The 18,165-nt window shown below is 29.0% G+C and overlaps 2 protein-coding genes across 7 annotated transcripts; both read left to right on the top strand.

The window, feature by feature from the left end:
* Positions 1-375: 375 nt before the first annotated feature.
* Positions 376-2,589, top strand: Eif1 (eukaryotic translation initiation factor eIF1). The gene is made up of 3 exons (XM_076315666.1): positions 376-537; positions 760-917; positions 1,760-2,589. The coding sequence occupies exons 1-3, from the start codon at positions 510-512 to the stop codon at positions 1,904-1,906; spliced, it is 333 nt and encodes a 110-aa protein (XP_076171781.1). The 5' UTR covers positions 376-509; the 3' UTR covers positions 1,907-2,589.
* Positions 2,590-3,345: 756 nt separating this feature from the next.
* On the top strand, positions 3,346-17,751 carry Larp4b (La-related protein 4B). 6 transcript variants are annotated; one of them, XM_076316051.1, is made up of 11 exons: positions 3,346-3,432; positions 3,528-3,684; positions 5,301-5,667; positions 6,166-6,415; positions 6,560-6,700; positions 7,189-7,413; positions 8,820-8,965; positions 9,133-9,978; positions 12,647-12,848; positions 13,455-13,558; positions 13,661-17,751. In XM_076316051.1, exons 2-10 carry the CDS (start codon positions 3,669-3,671, stop codon positions 13,548-13,550), a joined length of 2,289 nt encoding a protein of 762 aa, XP_076172166.1. In that variant the 5' UTR covers positions 3,346-3,432; positions 3,528-3,668; the 3' UTR covers positions 13,551-13,558; positions 13,661-17,751. The 6 variants fall into 6 exon arrangements, 5 of the variants coding, with proteins under 5 accessions (XP_076172166.1, XP_076172168.1, XP_076172167.1 ...); XR_012992677.1 differs by having other exon boundaries at positions 3,389-3,684; positions 13,661-13,945; positions 14,024-17,751; XM_076316053.1 differs by lacking the exon at positions 3,528-3,684 and having other exon boundaries at positions 3,367-3,432.
* The last annotated feature ends 414 nt before the right edge of the window (positions 17,752-18,165 follow it).

The raw sequence follows: 18,165 nt of genomic DNA, 5'->3' as shown, positions 1-18,165 counted from the left end.
TATTATTTTCAATAAAATAATATACTTTTAATGTTCAATCAAATCATGTTTGTATGTGCCTAATATGTCTGACATAAAGAAAATTAAACGAACTAAATAATTCACAATTGTTATCATTTAATTTTAAATATATAACTAGTGTTTTTTTTTACGGTGTTATCATCTTTCATATTAATTTTATTTATAGTAAATAATCAAACCTGCGTTGCAAGAAATTGTGCACAAACGGTTAAAATATATGCATTTGCATTTTTACCAATCAAATTATGCGGCATTTATTTCATGTAAACGAAGCTTTTCTAATTGAAGGGACGCATGCGCAACCCCACCCACTGTTCATGACAAATGCAACTTTTACTTCCGGTTGAGTTTGACCTCTGTACAAGGTTTTTTGGGTTTAGCAGTATTCTTGCGTGGTGCTTCTGTTATCGTACGTCATCCGTACTTTTTCTCAGCTGCATTTGCACTTTGCAATTCTATATCTCCCGGGGATATATTTTGTTTGTCGTATGTCCATCCAGAATCTCAACACATTCGGTAAGAATTATATTTTCTATTTTGTAGTTGATCATATTCTAGAAGATAGTTTTGTCAAAATGGCGATGGCGTCTTTTCCTTGCATCATAGTACGCAATCAATTATCGTTCTGCGTCATTTTCATGTTTTCGTCTACAAAGTGATGCATTTTTGGAAGAAACTTATCATTTGAACCCAAAATTGGATCAATTTTAATCTAATAGAATCGTTTGCCTTGGTTAGACCCCTTTGCAGATGCAATCAAGGGTTCAGATGATGATGTCCAAGACGGTCTCGTGCATATAAGGATCCAGCAACGGAATGGTCGTAAGACCTTAACAACGGTGCAAGGACTCTCATCTGAATATGACTTGAAGAAAATAGTGAGAGCATGTAAAAAGGTAATAAAATCTGTATTTCGTTGAGCAAATCTTTTGTCAGTGTCAGACACTGTGCTAAAAATAGAACCAATGCAAACAACTGTTCAGTGTATAAGTATAATTGCACACAATTTTACAAAAGTAACTTTTTACGTGCGCAGTATATGAAATCATCAATAAAAATTTGATTAAGATCACTTTTTAAATTATGAAATATTGATGTATTTTACACATTACAGCTATAGACAAATAATATTATAGTTTATGTATAATTGTTAAGATTTAAAAACATTATTAATTAACTAGAATTTTAAATGCAAACTAATTTTAATTAGTTTTATTTTGTTGTTTTATTTAATTATTTGTTACTTCAATGTCTTAAATATTGTAAATAGATGTTTAAAAGTACATAAAAAAAGATAAAAAATGTAATTATCAGAATATTATAAATATTGATGAATTATGGGAATTATAAAATAATTTTTTGACAAAATATAACACAATCATAGTGATTTAACTTTTGCTACAAAAAATGTGTGCATATAAATATATACATACATATATTACCATAATTTTTTAATCCAACCAATACCACTGCATTTATAAAGTATTTATATTGACAACATAGGCTGCATAGAAACTTTAAAATGGTTTAAATATAATCCAAACAACCAAATATTATATGATATACAGATGTGTATTTTGTTTGAAGCCCATTATAGTGAAAGGGTTAAGCTAAATCATTGATAAATTTAAATATTTAATTTAATTACATTTTTTATTTAAATAAATATTAAGTACGAGTTAATAAGAAATTTCTAAAATAAATTGGTAAAGGTAGAAAATAAAATATCTCTTTGTAGGAGTTTGCTTGCAATGGGACAGTAATCGAGCACCCGGAGTACGGGGAGGTGTTGCAGCTGCAGGGGGACCAGCGAGAAAATATATGCCAGTGGCTAACAAAGTCAGGTCTGGCCAAACCTGACCAACTCAAAGTCCATGGTTTTTAACCAACAAACACCCATGCCACTATCTAAGAACACACCACCTTCATCAACACCTAATCATCTTAAATTATCTGTATCAGTCACTAATACTTGTTGATATTTCGTGAGATATCCTATTATATACACATATATATTTCAATAAAAAATATATAACAGTAAAGATATAGGCACAATATTCTAATCAGACATTTGTAAGATTGTAGGAAGCAATATTTTACAGCCTTATGTTAGATAATTCACTAAACTCATCACTTTTAAAGTAGTAGTGATAATTAACTAGTAATTTGAGAAAATACATATACAAGGGATAGATACAAATAGTAACGGATGGCTCTTCTTTTTGGAATTAGGTAGTATGTATCTCGGCGCTATAGACGTATTCAGAGAGAGATCAAAAAGAATTGTTTTAGGCTGCAGATTGGCTTATTGTGTGTAATGCTGAATGCTTTGTTTTCTTTATACACTAAGGTAACAGACCTGATTTTATATTGTCATCTCCAAGTTTTGTGCCTTTGATTCCGCATTGATTGTATTATTTATTGAAAGGATGATCTTTTATTGTAATGAATTTTTTTTTAGGGAGAATTGCCAATTTTTTCCTTTTTAAAACAGTATTGACAACATTAGATCAATTGTTTTCAATAAAAATGTGGCTGTTCTAAATAAATAAATGGTAATTCACCAGTTTTCTGACTTCTGATCTTATTTCCTACCTTTCATTTATTGAATGTTAATAGTGAAACGAGAATTATTTGTAAGTTTTTCATTATAGAAGAAATTATTAGTGTTAGAAAATATTTATCTTAGAATTAATAATTACATTTGGAATATGTATGGAAGTTTAGACTATCAATAATTAAAACTTTGGGAGAGTACATTCATATTAATAGATTTCGAAATGTATTGTAGCTTATTATTTTTGACTGATGTTATCTTTATGGATTAAAGAATGACGTATATTTTAATAATATTCTTATAAAATATGCATTTTGGTTAAAAAATTTTAGAGCATTATAATTTTTTACAAGCTCCATATTTATTAATTGTTTTAAACCAGCTACCTTCATTATGATATATAAAGTGATTTTAATAATTGTTGAACAATACAACTGTGCAGATTTTGATTGCTTGTACGTACCTGTGTGTACATCTGCATACACATAGTATATATCTTTTTTTCTTCTATACGTACATGAACATCACACAATAAGATTCAGTTTAATATTTTCATATTTGCTTCGTAATTAACAATACAAAAAGGTTATTAGTATTGTTTAACAAGATGCAGGTGTAATATAGTATATATATCTTTTCTTTATGTTAAATTGATTAAATGAATGACAATTTTCAGACGGATCGAGGTGTTTAAATTTAGCGGACACGAATCATGGCAATCTAACCGCTAGATTTCACTACTGTCGGGCTACATACTTACGACCCACAATGCACTGAGCTACGGCATGTGCCTTTCTGTGTCGGCCATTTTGTAGTTTCCTTGAGAAATTGTGTTGAGTTGATTCATCTTCTCGGTAAGAATTTTATAAAATTCTAAAACGGCGCGAATCACATTGATCCAAATGATGTAGAGGATTGAGGGCAGATGCTTATGGCTAACTATTCATAGCTTGAGAACGAGGAATAAGGTTGCGTTTTTTGCGCACAACCGTGTGCGCTCACGGTACTTACACCCGAAGAACGAGCCAGTAAACGAAGCTGCCGAGAACACCTATTGATAAAGGCACATGGAATCCGGGATTGTTTCGGGATGAATGGTGATTTCGGTAACGATATACGATACGCATAAGTGTACTGTCCAAGTGGTTGTCACCATATCTGCGTGCGTGAACGTGTTGGCCCGGCCAACGTCTCGCTCTATATTTGGCTAATCGCATCCAACATATTGCATATCTTGCCTTTTCAAAATTTTTACTTTTCATGCCGTAACCTTTCCCAAAGAACTATATCAGAAGGATACAATGTGACGTTTAAGTGTGAATGCTTGACGATTGCACATTGATTCTGAACGAGAGCAAATCTTAGCATGTGGCACGGTTTGTACGATCAACATTCAGTTTTGACTTTAATCAGAGTCAATGGAACATTTCATTTTTTATTACGATTTTGAAGCTTTTCTCCCGAATTACGTGTTCTACGTTTAAATTTGAAAAGTAATTATTGAAAAATTACCATTCTACGAGGCGTTCAAAATTTGGATCCTTTCTATTTTTATATTTATTATTCCTTTATAGTTTATAAAAATATAATGTAAGTAAATTTGTATAATTTGAATACGCGTACATATATGCATTTGAGCACGCATACACACGCCCGCTTGCCCGCGCGCGCGCACACACGTACGCAACTTAACACATTGTGCATACGCTATGTGCTATTGAACATGAACGTGCGCGCGCGCGCACCGTACGTGCGACACACTCACATGTCAATTACGTACATGTACATAAGCGCTAATGTATGTGGTATACTAGTTATATAGGTACTACACTGTATTACATCAGACTGGTATGTTGTATTACATACTGTTAATCATAATTCCAAAAAATACTTATACAATAAATGTTCATGTTTTAAGATTTAAATTTTTAATCTTTTATACTTCATGATGGAATAGTTCATGAAAAATGTTTAATTTGCACTTGAAAATCATACATTTAAGAAATGTCATACCTTATTCATAATGCATATATATTTAATGATGTAAGTAAATTCTCCAGTTAATTTATAAATGAGAAAGGGCAAGAGGTAAATTTTCAAAATTATTGATTTATTTGATTATTCATTAAACATCTATGATCAATTAGAGAGTAAAGATTACATTAGGAACTATAAAGAAATATTTTTGTATTTTTAGTATGATTATTCTGTAGACATTTACTTAATGAAGATTAATGTTGCTTAACTGTTAGCATAAGGCTAGACATATAATTGATTACATTAGGAAGTATAAAAAAATATTTTTGTACTTTTAGTATGATTATTCTGTAGACATTTACTTAATGAAGATTAATGTTGCTTAATTGTTAGCATAAGGCTAGACATATAATTGGTTACATTAGGAACTATAAAGAAATATTTTTGTACTTTTAGTATGAATATTCTGTAGATATTTATTTAACGAAGATTAATGTTGCTTAACTGTTAGCATAAGGCTATACATATAATTGGGGATGAATTTTTATTTATGGTGCATTACATTAAATATTGTTTAAAGTTAAATGTATCAATGTCAGTAACCATTCATGTATTAACATCAATAAACTTATATATTACATGTTATAACATGTAAGTATAATATATAATGACATTAGATGTCTTTATAAGGTATAGTGACAGTATAAATAATCTTATTATTGAATATATTTTGTATTTTTCATAGGGTACGTGTACATGAATGGGGACATTGGGAAGCTCCCACCAGGGGCGGTTTATCCAGCCACCCCTGAACCTTTGGGTTCAGTTGGGGGTGCAATTGGAAGTACTGCATCCAATTTGGAATATAACGTCATGAATGGTGCTCCAAGTGGAAATGAATTGATATTGGAGGCAGGTGTTGGTAACCTAGAGCCTTCACCGCAGCATGCTATAGGTATAGGAGGTGCTGCAGGTTATGGTCCAGTGGATGTTGCTGCTTTAGGTGATGTGCCAAATCCACCTGCCCCGATGGCTGATTTATCTTCACCTGGTATACCCTTGGAACAACTGAAACAGATGCTCTCTTCGCAACTTGAATATTATTTCTCCAGGTAATCTTAATCTAGCATCAATAATTTATGCTATAATATTAATAGTATATTATTAGAACGTTATTTACTAATATGTTATTTCAAAGTTATCTTATAACAAATAAGATTTAGCTATTGCATTTTTAGTTTTATTACAATTTATTGCAAGAACTGCTGCAGTTTATTTTATCTTGTTTTATTGTTTTAACTTATATTTTCCTTTTAATATAATAATAATAATACTATTTTAAAATAGTTTCATTATCTATGATAGATTTTTTTATAATTAATATAAATGTTAAATCATTTTGAAGTATTTTATGTACCTTACTTTTTTCACTCGGTTAATGAAAATACTTAGATTATTTATTAAATTTGCATTATTTAATTAATATGTTGAAAATAATACTAAAATATATTTTTAATTCCTAATATAAGTCATTTACTATAATAATTGCTTATTTGAACTATTACATATTTTGACTATTACAAACAGTATTTTTGTTTTTTTTTTTTTAGAGAAAATTTAGCTAATGATACATATTTATTATCACAAATGGATAATGATCAATATGTACCAATATGGACAGTAGCGAATTTTAATCAAGTGAAGAAATTAACAAAGGATATAAAACTTATAACAGAGGTTTTGAGGGAATCTCCCAATGTACAAGTTGATGAAGAGGGGCAAAAAGTAAGACCTAACCATAAGCGATGTATTGTAATTCTTCGTGAAATACCAGATAGTACTCCATTAGAAGATGTGAAGGTAATAAAAAGCACCAATCTATTTTAGTATTAAAAGTAGTGAGTTATTGTTATACCATTTATAATGATCTACCTTTTTTTATATTTCGCAATTATTATTATTGTATTATATTAAGCATTACCAGAATTTTATTTCTGATTACAGAACTTATTCTCTGGAGAAGGATGTCCAAGGTTTATTTCATGTGAATTTGCCCATAATAGTTCTTGGTATGTAACATTCGAATCTGATGAAGATGCTCAGAAGGCCTATAGGTTTTTACGTGAAGAAGTTCGGGAGTTTCAGGTAATATGAAATTATCAATAAATAGCATTGCTTTATTTTCTATGGCAATTTTCACTTTAGTAATTTACATCATGAGTAAAATATGTTTAAAAAATTGTGTCATCTACATTTATAGTTGTGCATAATTTCTTTAATATGAAATATTTGATATATATGTTTTTATAAATTTAATCATGTAAAATAAATTTTAAGAAAATGTATACTTTTATACAGATGTGGAAAGGGTGTAGAAGTTTTCAATTTAGTTTCAGTACGAATGAATTAAAAATGTGTTACAGTGCAGAGAAAGAATTTGCAAAACTTTTTCACTTAAATACACTTGTTAAATTAATGTTTACAATTACTATTTGTTTATATTAATTGTTAATTAGATTAGAATAATTGTCTTATAAATATAAGCAAAATATAGTATAAACATAGTATGTAAGTTGTATTCTAAGTTTTTTATTTCTATAATATTTAATGTTAATATATTATTTACTATTTAGGGAAAGCCAATAATGGCAAGAATCAAAGCTAAACCAATGAATAGGCTACCAATACCAGCAGTTGCTGGAGTGGGTGGTATTAAAAATGGTTATAGAACTCCACCACCACCACCAGTTTATGATCCAAATAGTTATACAGCTGGTCAGCAACGCTTCCTCTACCCAAATGGTACTACAATGCCACAAACCTCTATGCCGCCATATGCCAATCAAGTTCATTTATATGTAAGTAAACAAAGTTATACTTTATATTTTTATTATCAAAAAATATAATTATTATATAATACAATCAAGCTCACTAGTTTGAGATAAATTTCGTGAGAAATAATTCTTTTATATGTTCATTGTATTTCTATCACTATAGGTACATTGAGCATTTAAACATTTTTTCTTGTAGATATTAATATTACTTTTATTAAATTATTATAGCAATGAGTTACAATATAATTAATTGAAACATTTAGGCGATCGTAAGAATTTGTGCAAATTTTTTTAAAAAATATCAATTCAACATCATGTTTCATTATGTCTTGTCTTACTATTACACTCTTTGCTTAGTATCTGGGAGTAGCTCTTATTGTATAGTTTAATTTATTTAAAATAAGAACCATCACCTATTTATTTAAAATATAATGCATTAACAGCAGACCTATTGTAGTGCTCACTGCTTTCAGATACTAAACGGAAAAGCGTGATTATGTTGCTTGACACTTAAACATTAAAAATGTTTAAACTGACAAGGGTAAGCTGCAATACTGACAAGTATTGTTTGAATAAGATTGGGGTCAAATTGCAGAGATCTATAAATAAAGTGCGGAACATAAAGTGTATCTAATTAGATATTATTATAAAAAATTACTTCAAATATTTTTCTAAATATGAGTTATTTTTAACCTCTACATTAGTCAAAATGTAAGCATTCTAAATTACACAATGGTTTAAAAGATGTTTGTCCTAATTATGTACTACTCTTGTGAGATAAAAACATATATGCAGTTATAACTATAAACACTTTGCCAGATTATCTTGATACATTTATGGGTTAATCTAATTGAAATCTTATTTGACATTAATCAAATATAGTAGTTTATACATAATAATGTTTACATGACTAAAGTAAAGTATAATTTGTTTATTCTTTTAAAAATTAACATTCAATTGTATTTAGTGCGTTTAGTAAAAAATAAATATCTATAGTTTATGTGATTAATAAATTTTATATTTTCTTTTATAAAAACTTTGAGAAGTAATACATAAATTTCATTTTTTGTTTCCATACTTTTGATTTAAAGAGTAAATTTGTACGAGTAAGAAATCTCCTGATGATTGTAAATTACGATAAATTTGTTCCTATTTATTCCCTTTTTTAACCGAATATGAACTGCAGAAGTAATTTATAAAGAAAACAAAATCAGTATTTTATGCACGTTTTTTAACGTTTTATTGGACTTGCAAGGAATTAAAATTAATAGATTTACATATACACATAATAAAATTTGTCTAATCAAAGAATGTTTTTTTAAATTCGTAAAAAAACGAATTGACTGTTGAAGTCGTTTGTAGCAATATATTTTTCAAGATGTTAATGTTTTGTTATGTACAATAAAGAAAATCTTATATACTTTTTGTAGCATCAACCATTTTATCATGCTGGAATTATGTCATGGGGACCGGCAAGTCCTGCTTATTTCGATATGTCTGGTGTTTTTACAATGAATGGTATTACACCGCATAGTACATTTAAGCCACACAATCCAAGATACAATCCCCGACACAGGTATATAAGTAATATTAATAATTATCTTCAATAATGTATAAATGTGTATTTTGTTTTTATTATAGAAATTATAGAAAAGATTTCATTTTTGAATACCACAAACAATAAATTGGATTATTTGGTTAAAATATATATTATTCATGTGTGCACATGTATGTGTGATTTAGGAACAAACAAAGAAATGGGCCTGAAAGACCAGCCTTGATGGATGGTGGAGGGAACATGGTGCCAATGGGACGTACTTCACATCCTCCTATAAGTGGAGCACCATTATCCTTAGGAGCATCTGTTCCAACCTTTACTTCGAGCTTGCCTACAGTGAAGCCAACTTCTTCTTCCTTCCAGACCGGCACAAAGTTCCATTCCTCGCATACAACTATAGTGACCGGAGAGGCTCAGTATAATAGCAGCCACTCCAAGGGATCACAGGAAAATGATGCTCAAACTCTGGATTCTGGAGTTCAATTTCCACGTCATCGTACGCATCGTAGGACCAAAGACCAAGAATCATTATCCAAGGCTAACAGTAGCCCCTTACCATCGGTCAGAGAATCTACCCCGGCCAGTAATAATAACACACAATGTAACCGAGGGGCACAATTCGATTTGGAAGCTTCTGCTTTTCCTCCTCTTCCTGGTCTAGATGCTGATCTTGCAAAATCCTATAATGCTTCGGTAGAAACTATTGGTACTGATTGTACGCAATCGCAGAATAGGCTTTCAGATGTAGTTAAAGGTACTGCAAAATTAAAAAGCGTTAAAGAGAAAGAACCTGCAGGAACTTCGCAACAATATCATCAACAACCGACAAGTAATAGCAGTAGGTCTGCGAGCCCAGGGTCAAGTGCTGGTGGTCATACTGGTTCGCTAGAGGCTCCAACTGGTTCTGGCAGTGCATCGACTACTCCCGTTACATCTACAAATACCAGCTCTAATGCTTCTGCTAGCAACAATGACTCCACAGACATCGCTCTCAGCACCATCACTCTCACTCCCCCGTCATCTCCTGATAAGTGAGTGTGCTTTCTTCTTATACGCGTGCGTCCGCGCGCGCGTCACACACACACACACACACACACACACACACAGTCACACCGTATTTACACGCACATGTATGTACATGTACCTGTATATATACATATATGTTCTGTGTACATGCATTATGTAATAGATCATATATTCTATTCTTATTGTAAAAGATAATAGTTGTTTAATTACATTTATGAAGTATTGCTTATTATAAATTATTGTTAAAAACTCTTTAATTGCTTTTAATGACATATTGCATATACTATGTATATATGTATAGATATACACACAGAACATATTACATGGTTATAAACACGCGCACACATACACAAAGATCAAAATGACATATGTACAGGAAGTCGTATAGAGCCTGAAAAAGAATGCTAAGCTATGTTTGATAGTGTTGGCTGCATTATATGCTGCTATGCTCTGTATGGTGGATGTGTATTAGTGAAAGTTATATAGTCCACCTATATTTTCATATCATCTGTAAGAAAGAAAGGGAAAGATACTAATGGTAGTGTATTAGTTTCAGTAAATATTAAATTGTTTTAGTATGATATTACAACAATGTCATTAAAATTTATACTTATTTACTAATTCATAATTGGGACAAATAACAGTGATAAATTAATTGCTCTAACAAAGTCATGAAGAATAATGAACATTGAAATGTATATTTTGTTTTTCTAAGATCGTTGTGTTCAGTAATTATTTAACATACTGTTATATTGAGAAGTATAACAAAGAAAATACCAAAAATATGTTAAAATTTTCTTATTTTATTCTCATCAACGTTAAATAGAATTTTTTTTTAGTATAAATTACATTCTAGGAAGATCCTATGATTGTTAAACTTTCCCTTTCTTAAACACATTATACTCATATATAGTGCAGTAAGAAGTAAGTGTAACTTTCCTAAATCTACCATTATTTTATTATCCATGGTGGTTAATTTTGTAGGCGTGCTCAGTTGTTCCAATTTGCCATTTATATCTATTCATTGATATATCTTCTTTCCTATCGAGTGACAAGTTATCTAACGTTGTTTGGAATGCCTCGCTAATACAGTTCTTTCATAAAAGAACAACTTTTTCAAATAAGAGCTGGTGCTCCACTCGGTGAAAGAGCAAATTTTAACTTTAAAGCGTAAAATGCTCAAAATCGAGGTATTCATTTGATACTAGATAGTCAGAAGCTTTACCATTCTTTTATGGTGATTAATCTTAAATATCACAAAGTGTTGCAATGCGTATGTATGCAAGAATGTATGCAGTACTCTGTGGTAGCACAATTTATAATATTTCTTGCCTGTATTACTGCGGCAAATGAACAATATATATGGACTAATCTATTATTCAGGGTTCTTTAATATATGATTTTATTATTATTATTTTATTATTATTTTGTCACTGTCATCATCGTCACCATTATCATCATCATCATCAGCATCATCATCATCATCATCATCATCATCATCCATCCATCCATCCATCCATCCATCACCCATCACCCATCACCCATCACCATTATCATCTTTGTCATTATCATAGTTATTAATACTATTATTACTATTATTACTATTATTACTATTATTGATACTAATATTACTAATATAATTAATATTATCATCACTATTTCTTACACTATGATAATTGTTAAAACTATAATTACTATCATTAATATCAATTTTATAAAGACCAATCTGTTTGTTAGTACCATTATCATTGGTCTTAACATTCTTGTTCTTACCATCTGCACCATACTTATTATCATAATTATCATTCATTATTAATATTATACTTCTACTGTTACCATAATACTGTCATTAATATTACTGCTGATACTGTTGTTATTATTACTGCTATTAATAATGTGACTATTCCTACTATCACTACTTCTATTCCTGCTACTATTACTAATCATACTATTAAAAATGCTATCACTACTATTATCATCATCATTACTATTATTGCCATTACTGCTACTACTGTTGCCGCTACTAACATTACTATTGTTGTTATTACAAATTCTGTTGCTACTGCTGCTACTACTGTGCTTCTCCTACTATTGCTACACTGTTACTGATATGGATACTATTTCTTTATTTATTATTACTATCATCATCATTATCATTCTTGTAGTCTTTGCCATCATTGTAGTCATAAAATCATCTGCATTAATATTACTGTCATCACTATAAGTATCATCATTGTCACTATCATAATTACTATTGCTACTACTATTATTATTATTACTTATTATTATAATATTATGTTATGTTATATCATATTATATTACAATTATTAATTGTTCATTTTCAAGTTACTCTTAAAGGCATTTCAATTAAATTCTTAATTTTTAATATAAAATTAAGCTGTAATTTTTGGCACATGAGTATAATAAAAAGCATGGTTCATTAATAATGGATGACTATAGATTCATTGTCAGTGGAAGTAAATAAATGATGTGTATACTGGTTTGTTAAATAAGTGTTGCAATCTTGCAAGACCCATTCCCTTATGTAGTGTTTTTGAATGGAAATGTACACAATAGTGACTGTCTTATATTTGTGCATGATATTTTAAGGTGCACAGTTGTAATTACTTAAGATGTATTGAATATATGTCTATTATACTTATGCACGTTCAGGTTTAGTCCTTTATTATTGAAATGCACCGCTGACAGATCTGTAAAGACTGACAATACGAACATGGTGAACGGAGTGGATGAGGCTGTTTCAAATGCACATGCAGTGGAAGATTCTGAACAAGTGATTAGGTGCGAATGTAATGTCCCTACTGCCTCACAAAATTCTCAGTCACAAGCGGGAGTGACTTCTACCTTCCCTCTAGTAAGTATACCATTTTTGTTTTAAATAATAGTTTGTAGATTTTTTTTATAATAGTATATGTTTATAAAATGTACATATTGTTATAACAAAGTTGAAATTTTATTTTTTTTTAATTCAGTAATTGCTTATTTTTAACTATTATTTGTGTTTAATTATATTTTTGTCATACATCCATCATAATGTAAAAAATAAACAAAACAGTGATAAAAATGAAATCATTATGTACGAAAATCTTTTGATAAAATGAATTAGAAAAGTATTGCATAGTCCTAATTTTCATTAATATTATAATATATATGTTCTCTAGTATTGTATGAGTTTTTGATAATGATAGTGGCAAAAATCAATTTCTATTTCATTTTGCGAATAATGCTTGCAGTGTATGGTATTTAATATAAGTAATAAAAATGTAAATGTAATTTGGTTTTTCAGCTTTTTTCACTTACATTGCTTTCATTTTCTGGGCTCATATGTACTCTTTAAGAATGGCATGGTGTTTAATATCCCGTTTAGATAAGAACGGGATTTTAATAAATAATATTTAATATTCCATAAAATTTCTTTCTGACCAATAATGGGAGTTTAATTAAATGTTTCTCATACTAGGATCTTACGAGGCCGAGCTATGCCCAAGTAGCACAACACTGTCGTGAACTACCTTGTACAAAACATAAGACGGATGAAAGGGATGGAAATGTGTAAATCAATATGTGAGTAACTGTTTTTAATAGTTACTTATATTGTTTCTATAAAAAAAAATTATTTAACTAATTAATGCAGTTAAAAATGTAGTGAAATGAGCGCCTTTACAGATACTACCGCAATGAATTTCAATATTTAGCTGTTATTCTTCATCTGGATTGTATGGATTACGTACCACTGCTTTTATCCTACACTGGATATAGTGGGTATGAAGAAAACTTTTTACATTGTACAGTGACTTCGCCTACAATGAATGTGGTATTGATTAACTATGAATCATAAAAAATTATTTGAAGAAACTCTAATTCGCCACATATTTTAAAAATACGTTTGCTGGCAGGATAATACATTATGTAGAAGAGTATTGTTATTGCTTTGGTTCTGTGATTTTGGAGGTACATATTTGTTAGCTTGTAAAAATGTTAAACTAAGGTATTAATCTTTTAATTCCTTTCTCCTCTCCCCTTTCATAGCACAGGGCCGTAACTGGGAAATGTTTATCTTTGTGCCAAACCTTGCTATGTGCGTACAGCTTAATAAATGTTCAGAGTGCAACGAAACTTATTCTCAAACAGAATTCTAATTAAAAAAAAAAATTAAAAAAAAAAGAATGTAATTTCCAAAGCAGATAAATGATAAGAATACTTAATTTGAAAAAAAAAAAAAAAACAATTTCTGTTTTCTAATAATTTTCTATGTTTTATTTCAACTATTTATAGGCAAATTTTGTATACTTTCCAGAATATTGATGACAATTATAATGAGTAATATAAAAATACCAATTAATTATTGTACAAAGGAGATATTACCTTATTTAAGTTGTTTTAGTTTTTGTGAAAAACATGAACAATTGAATGGAAGAAAAGTAAGAGCGATATGAGCGAGGTATAAATTACTGGTGGTCTCGCTATTTTTCCTCGTAATTACGTGTATTGATTTTTATTGTATATTAACAATGTGAAAATCTATAAGATTTGTAAAAGCATATTGTAGACGTTAAATTTACCTTAAGAATGTCATTAACGTATTATCTTATCATCCTTTATTAATAACACAGGTTCTTAGAACATTTTATTTTACAACTGTTTTATGACAACTCTAATTATACAAGATAGAAATACTTGTATAATAGGATCTCAAAACTTCTAAGTTTACTGGTATATTACTTTTGACACCAACCAAAAGTGTATAGGTGTTGGTTTGTTATATTTTCTGTATTAAATTTTGTGCATATGTAATGATTAATATTTTTAATGGTAAAGTTTATTATTAATAAATACATTCTCTATCAAATTTATGAAGAACATTAAAAAAATATGTATTTAAAAAATATTAATTGTATTGCAATCATACTATAATCATTATATTCTAAGAAAAACATATAAATTCAATATATTTGTTCATTAAATTATCGATAGTTATTAAGACACAATATGCATACAGAAAACAATGTAACAGGAAATTTATATTAGAACATTAGTATATTCTGAAAATATAACATTCCATGTTGCCTCAAGTACATTCTAGTCTCTACTAGAAGCTTTAAAATTTTTATTCCAAGTGAATCAGAAATAGTAATAAACTACATATTGTTATTGATATTCTGGAAATCATACTATTATAGATTTTAGTTTTGTGTTTATCTTAAAAGAAAAAAAGGATACATTGTTACAATGTTTAGGCACCTATTTACGGCACTGACTTTTCTTTTTAATATTACTGTTACATGAGATAACATACAATTTAGAATTATGCTTTGGCAAGTAATATAAGAGTTGTCAGAAGTGTATGGTCTTTGAGCACACATTTAAGTGCCTCAAAATGTTGTGTATATTACAGGAGCTTGGCTTTAGATGTTATACAATTACGTGTACCTATACATTATAGCAAAAAACGCATATGATATATTTGTTACTAATATGCGTACAGAAATTGAAATAATGGATATTTAAAGAAACCAATCTCCTGAACTATAAAACAATTACCAACATGTATAATTATACTTTACATTTATGATACTGCCTTTTAATTTTTTATATCTGAAACAATTAGCTGCTATGTTGGATATACAGAAAAATTTATCAGCTGTAAATGCATTAAGATATTATTTGAATTTAAATCGTGGTGCTGTAAACACTTTGCTTTAGTCTGAGTCTTGTAGCACAACTTACATTAATTGTATCTCAATGATACCTTTGAAATTTGATGTAACACAGTTGATTACATCGAAAAACAAGTATGATATATTTAATATACACACATAAATATCTTTTCATTGGTAAATTCACTCGTCTGAAATGTTAATCTTAAATATTTCTTAATATAATTGATTTGTATTTAACATAGATTGTTCTCACATCATTTCATTGTTTTTTATTTTTTCCTGAATATAGCATTGTATTTGTAAAAAAGTCACGTTCATGTACGACAGTTTAAATACATTTCAAGACTATAATTTTTAAATATATATTGTATGAACATAATAGGTGAAATGAAAATTTGATCAGCAAGGCATAATCATAAAAAGACATTTATTATTCACTTAATTGGGTAAACATTATAATTAATTTCCGTATTTTAAGTTTATATTTATGTTTTAAAATTTGCATCATTTTCCTTTTCAAATTATATACTTTTTACTATTCCAGTAAATATGGCAATAATACATCAATGTCAATTTTCAATTACCATAATTAATAATAAAGTTTGTCCTTTGCACTCGTATAAAAAAAATTAAATTGTTTTAAAAATTACAAGTCGTGTGCACAGTATTTTTGCCCAAATAAGGTTGCATCTTTTAATTCTATATGTATTCTTAATACAATGGCAGTAGTCGAATGTAGAAATACTTTATAATCAAACGGTACAGTAATTTATCGATTAATTTTTTAGTTCATATATAATGCCAATTCACGAGAATTTACCGATAAAAAGATTCCTATAAATACGAAAAATACATATGTATTTAAAAAAATTGGATAAGCATTAATCTTTCTCGCATATAGAATTTTAGAAAACGTAAACAATGTTAAAGTGATTTGTCTTACTTTATGCGTTATCCCATAAATTATGTATAGCTAATTATGTGTATGCTTTGAATTTGTTTTAATTACCGCTACGAATTACATGTAAAAAATTTGAAAGTTGATTCCTCTCTATACATTGTCTTTACTAAATGTATGGAACTTAATGTAAGAAACGTTAAACTGTTGGTATATACCATATACCTGTACGATACAAAGTAAGAAACAGACACACCAATACCTTGGATCTTAATGATCACTTGTCTTGTCAAAAATAATAATTAACAATAACTAATAAAAATATTGGAACCGTTTATTTTGTAAAGTGAAAAGAACAAAACAAAACTCTTTAAACGCATAAGAAGAGTTGAGACAGTGAAACTTACACTGGCAATGTAATTAAATTAAGGTATATAATGATTTCGTGTAAAAGTAGTTCTAATGGTCCAGGGTAAGGGTGACATACTGGGATAAAATTGTGATTGGAATGTATGGAAAAGGTATATTAGAACTCCGTTCTTTTTTAATAATCCTGTCACAAAATCGTGGCTGATAAACTTACGTTAACTCATTCATCAGAATAAACTGTGATTAGATTGAAGTCCAACAGAAATACAATGTATAATGTACTCCGTTTCATAGGCTACAGGCCTAGAAAGTCTGATTTTTTAACTACTATGAGAACTTGTGTATTATAATATGATCTACGACGTTTGTTTATTACTATGTAAAGTGACAAGTTTCAAAATTAAACATTAATTACTGTTATTGGTTTTGCTTTTACTTTACAACTTTTAATCTCACATTAATGTTAATATAATTATATTTTCATTTGTTAGAAACTCTATAGATACAATTTAGATGGAACATGGCCTAGCATTGTGAATAAAATAGAGAAAACTGATGTATTCTGGTAAATATAGTGGCAATTGATGAATCCGTATAGATGTGAGGCAAAAGCTATTTCTGCATGTAATTTTATTCAGGGCATAAAGAAACTGCCAATATCTTTAATATGAGAGACTGACAGTATCTTTACACAAGATGTAAATTCAATTAAAATTATTACATCTCTTAAGTCTTATTCCGCAAAAAATGTAAAACTTATTTGAATATATAAAGTTGAAAACAAAGACTTTGTACATTACAAGGAATCAAATTAAATTATATATATTTAATATCGTTTATTAATCAAATGATTCACAGACGTCAAACATTACCTCGCTACAGCGTTACTTTAAAATCGAACAAGTAGTAGTTACATACTTTCTAGTCAATCTTATGAAATCGAAGATTCGTAAATACTTTATTTGGTGCACAATTCAATGTGAACAGGTTGTAAGGAATGAGTATTGCACATTGTTAAGATTAGTTATAGAGCAAAGTTATGAAATTAATATCATTTCGCGAGATGTGGTATCGATAATGGATAATGTACGATCATACCTTCCTGTCTTCCTTCATTGTCTTGCATTATATCGTTATTTAGTTAAAGTATACTTCGCATATAAAATAATGGCGCACCATTACTACTGAATAAACATTTAAAGAAACATATTTACTATAAATCAGAAAGTATAACTGGATTCAAA

Source organism: Ptiloglossa arizonensis, chromosome 7 (genome assembly GCF_051014685.1).
Source record: "Ptiloglossa arizonensis isolate GNS036 chromosome 7, iyPtiAriz1_principal, whole genome shotgun sequence".
NCBI lineage: Eukaryota > Metazoa > Arthropoda > Insecta > Hymenoptera > Colletidae > Ptiloglossa > Ptiloglossa arizonensis.
The sequence above is the reverse complement of the archived record's forward strand: the minus strand, read 5'-3'. Positions and strand labels throughout refer to the sequence as shown.

Bases quoted from the DNA above. Each gene is read 5' to 3' on its own strand.
- Eif1 (XM_076315666.1), top strand. From the start codon at position 510: ATGTCCATCCAGAATCTCAACACATTCG. The intron at 538-759 runs GTAAGAATTATA...TGCCTTGGTTAG, and splicing joins CCAGAATCTCAACACATTCG to ACCCCTTTGCAGATGCAATC. The intron at 918-1,759 runs GTAATAAAATCT...ATCTCTTTGTAG, and splicing joins TAGTGAGAGCATGTAAAAAG to GAGTTTGCTTGCAATGGGAC.
- Larp4b (XM_076316051.1), top strand. The intron at 5,668-6,165 runs GTAATCTTAATC...TTTTTTTTTTAG, and splicing joins CTTGAATATTATTTCTCCAG to AGAAAATTTAGCTAATGATA. The intron at 6,416-6,559 runs GTAATAAAAAGC...TTCTGATTACAG, and splicing joins CTCCATTAGAAGATGTGAAG to AACTTATTCTCTGGAGAAGG.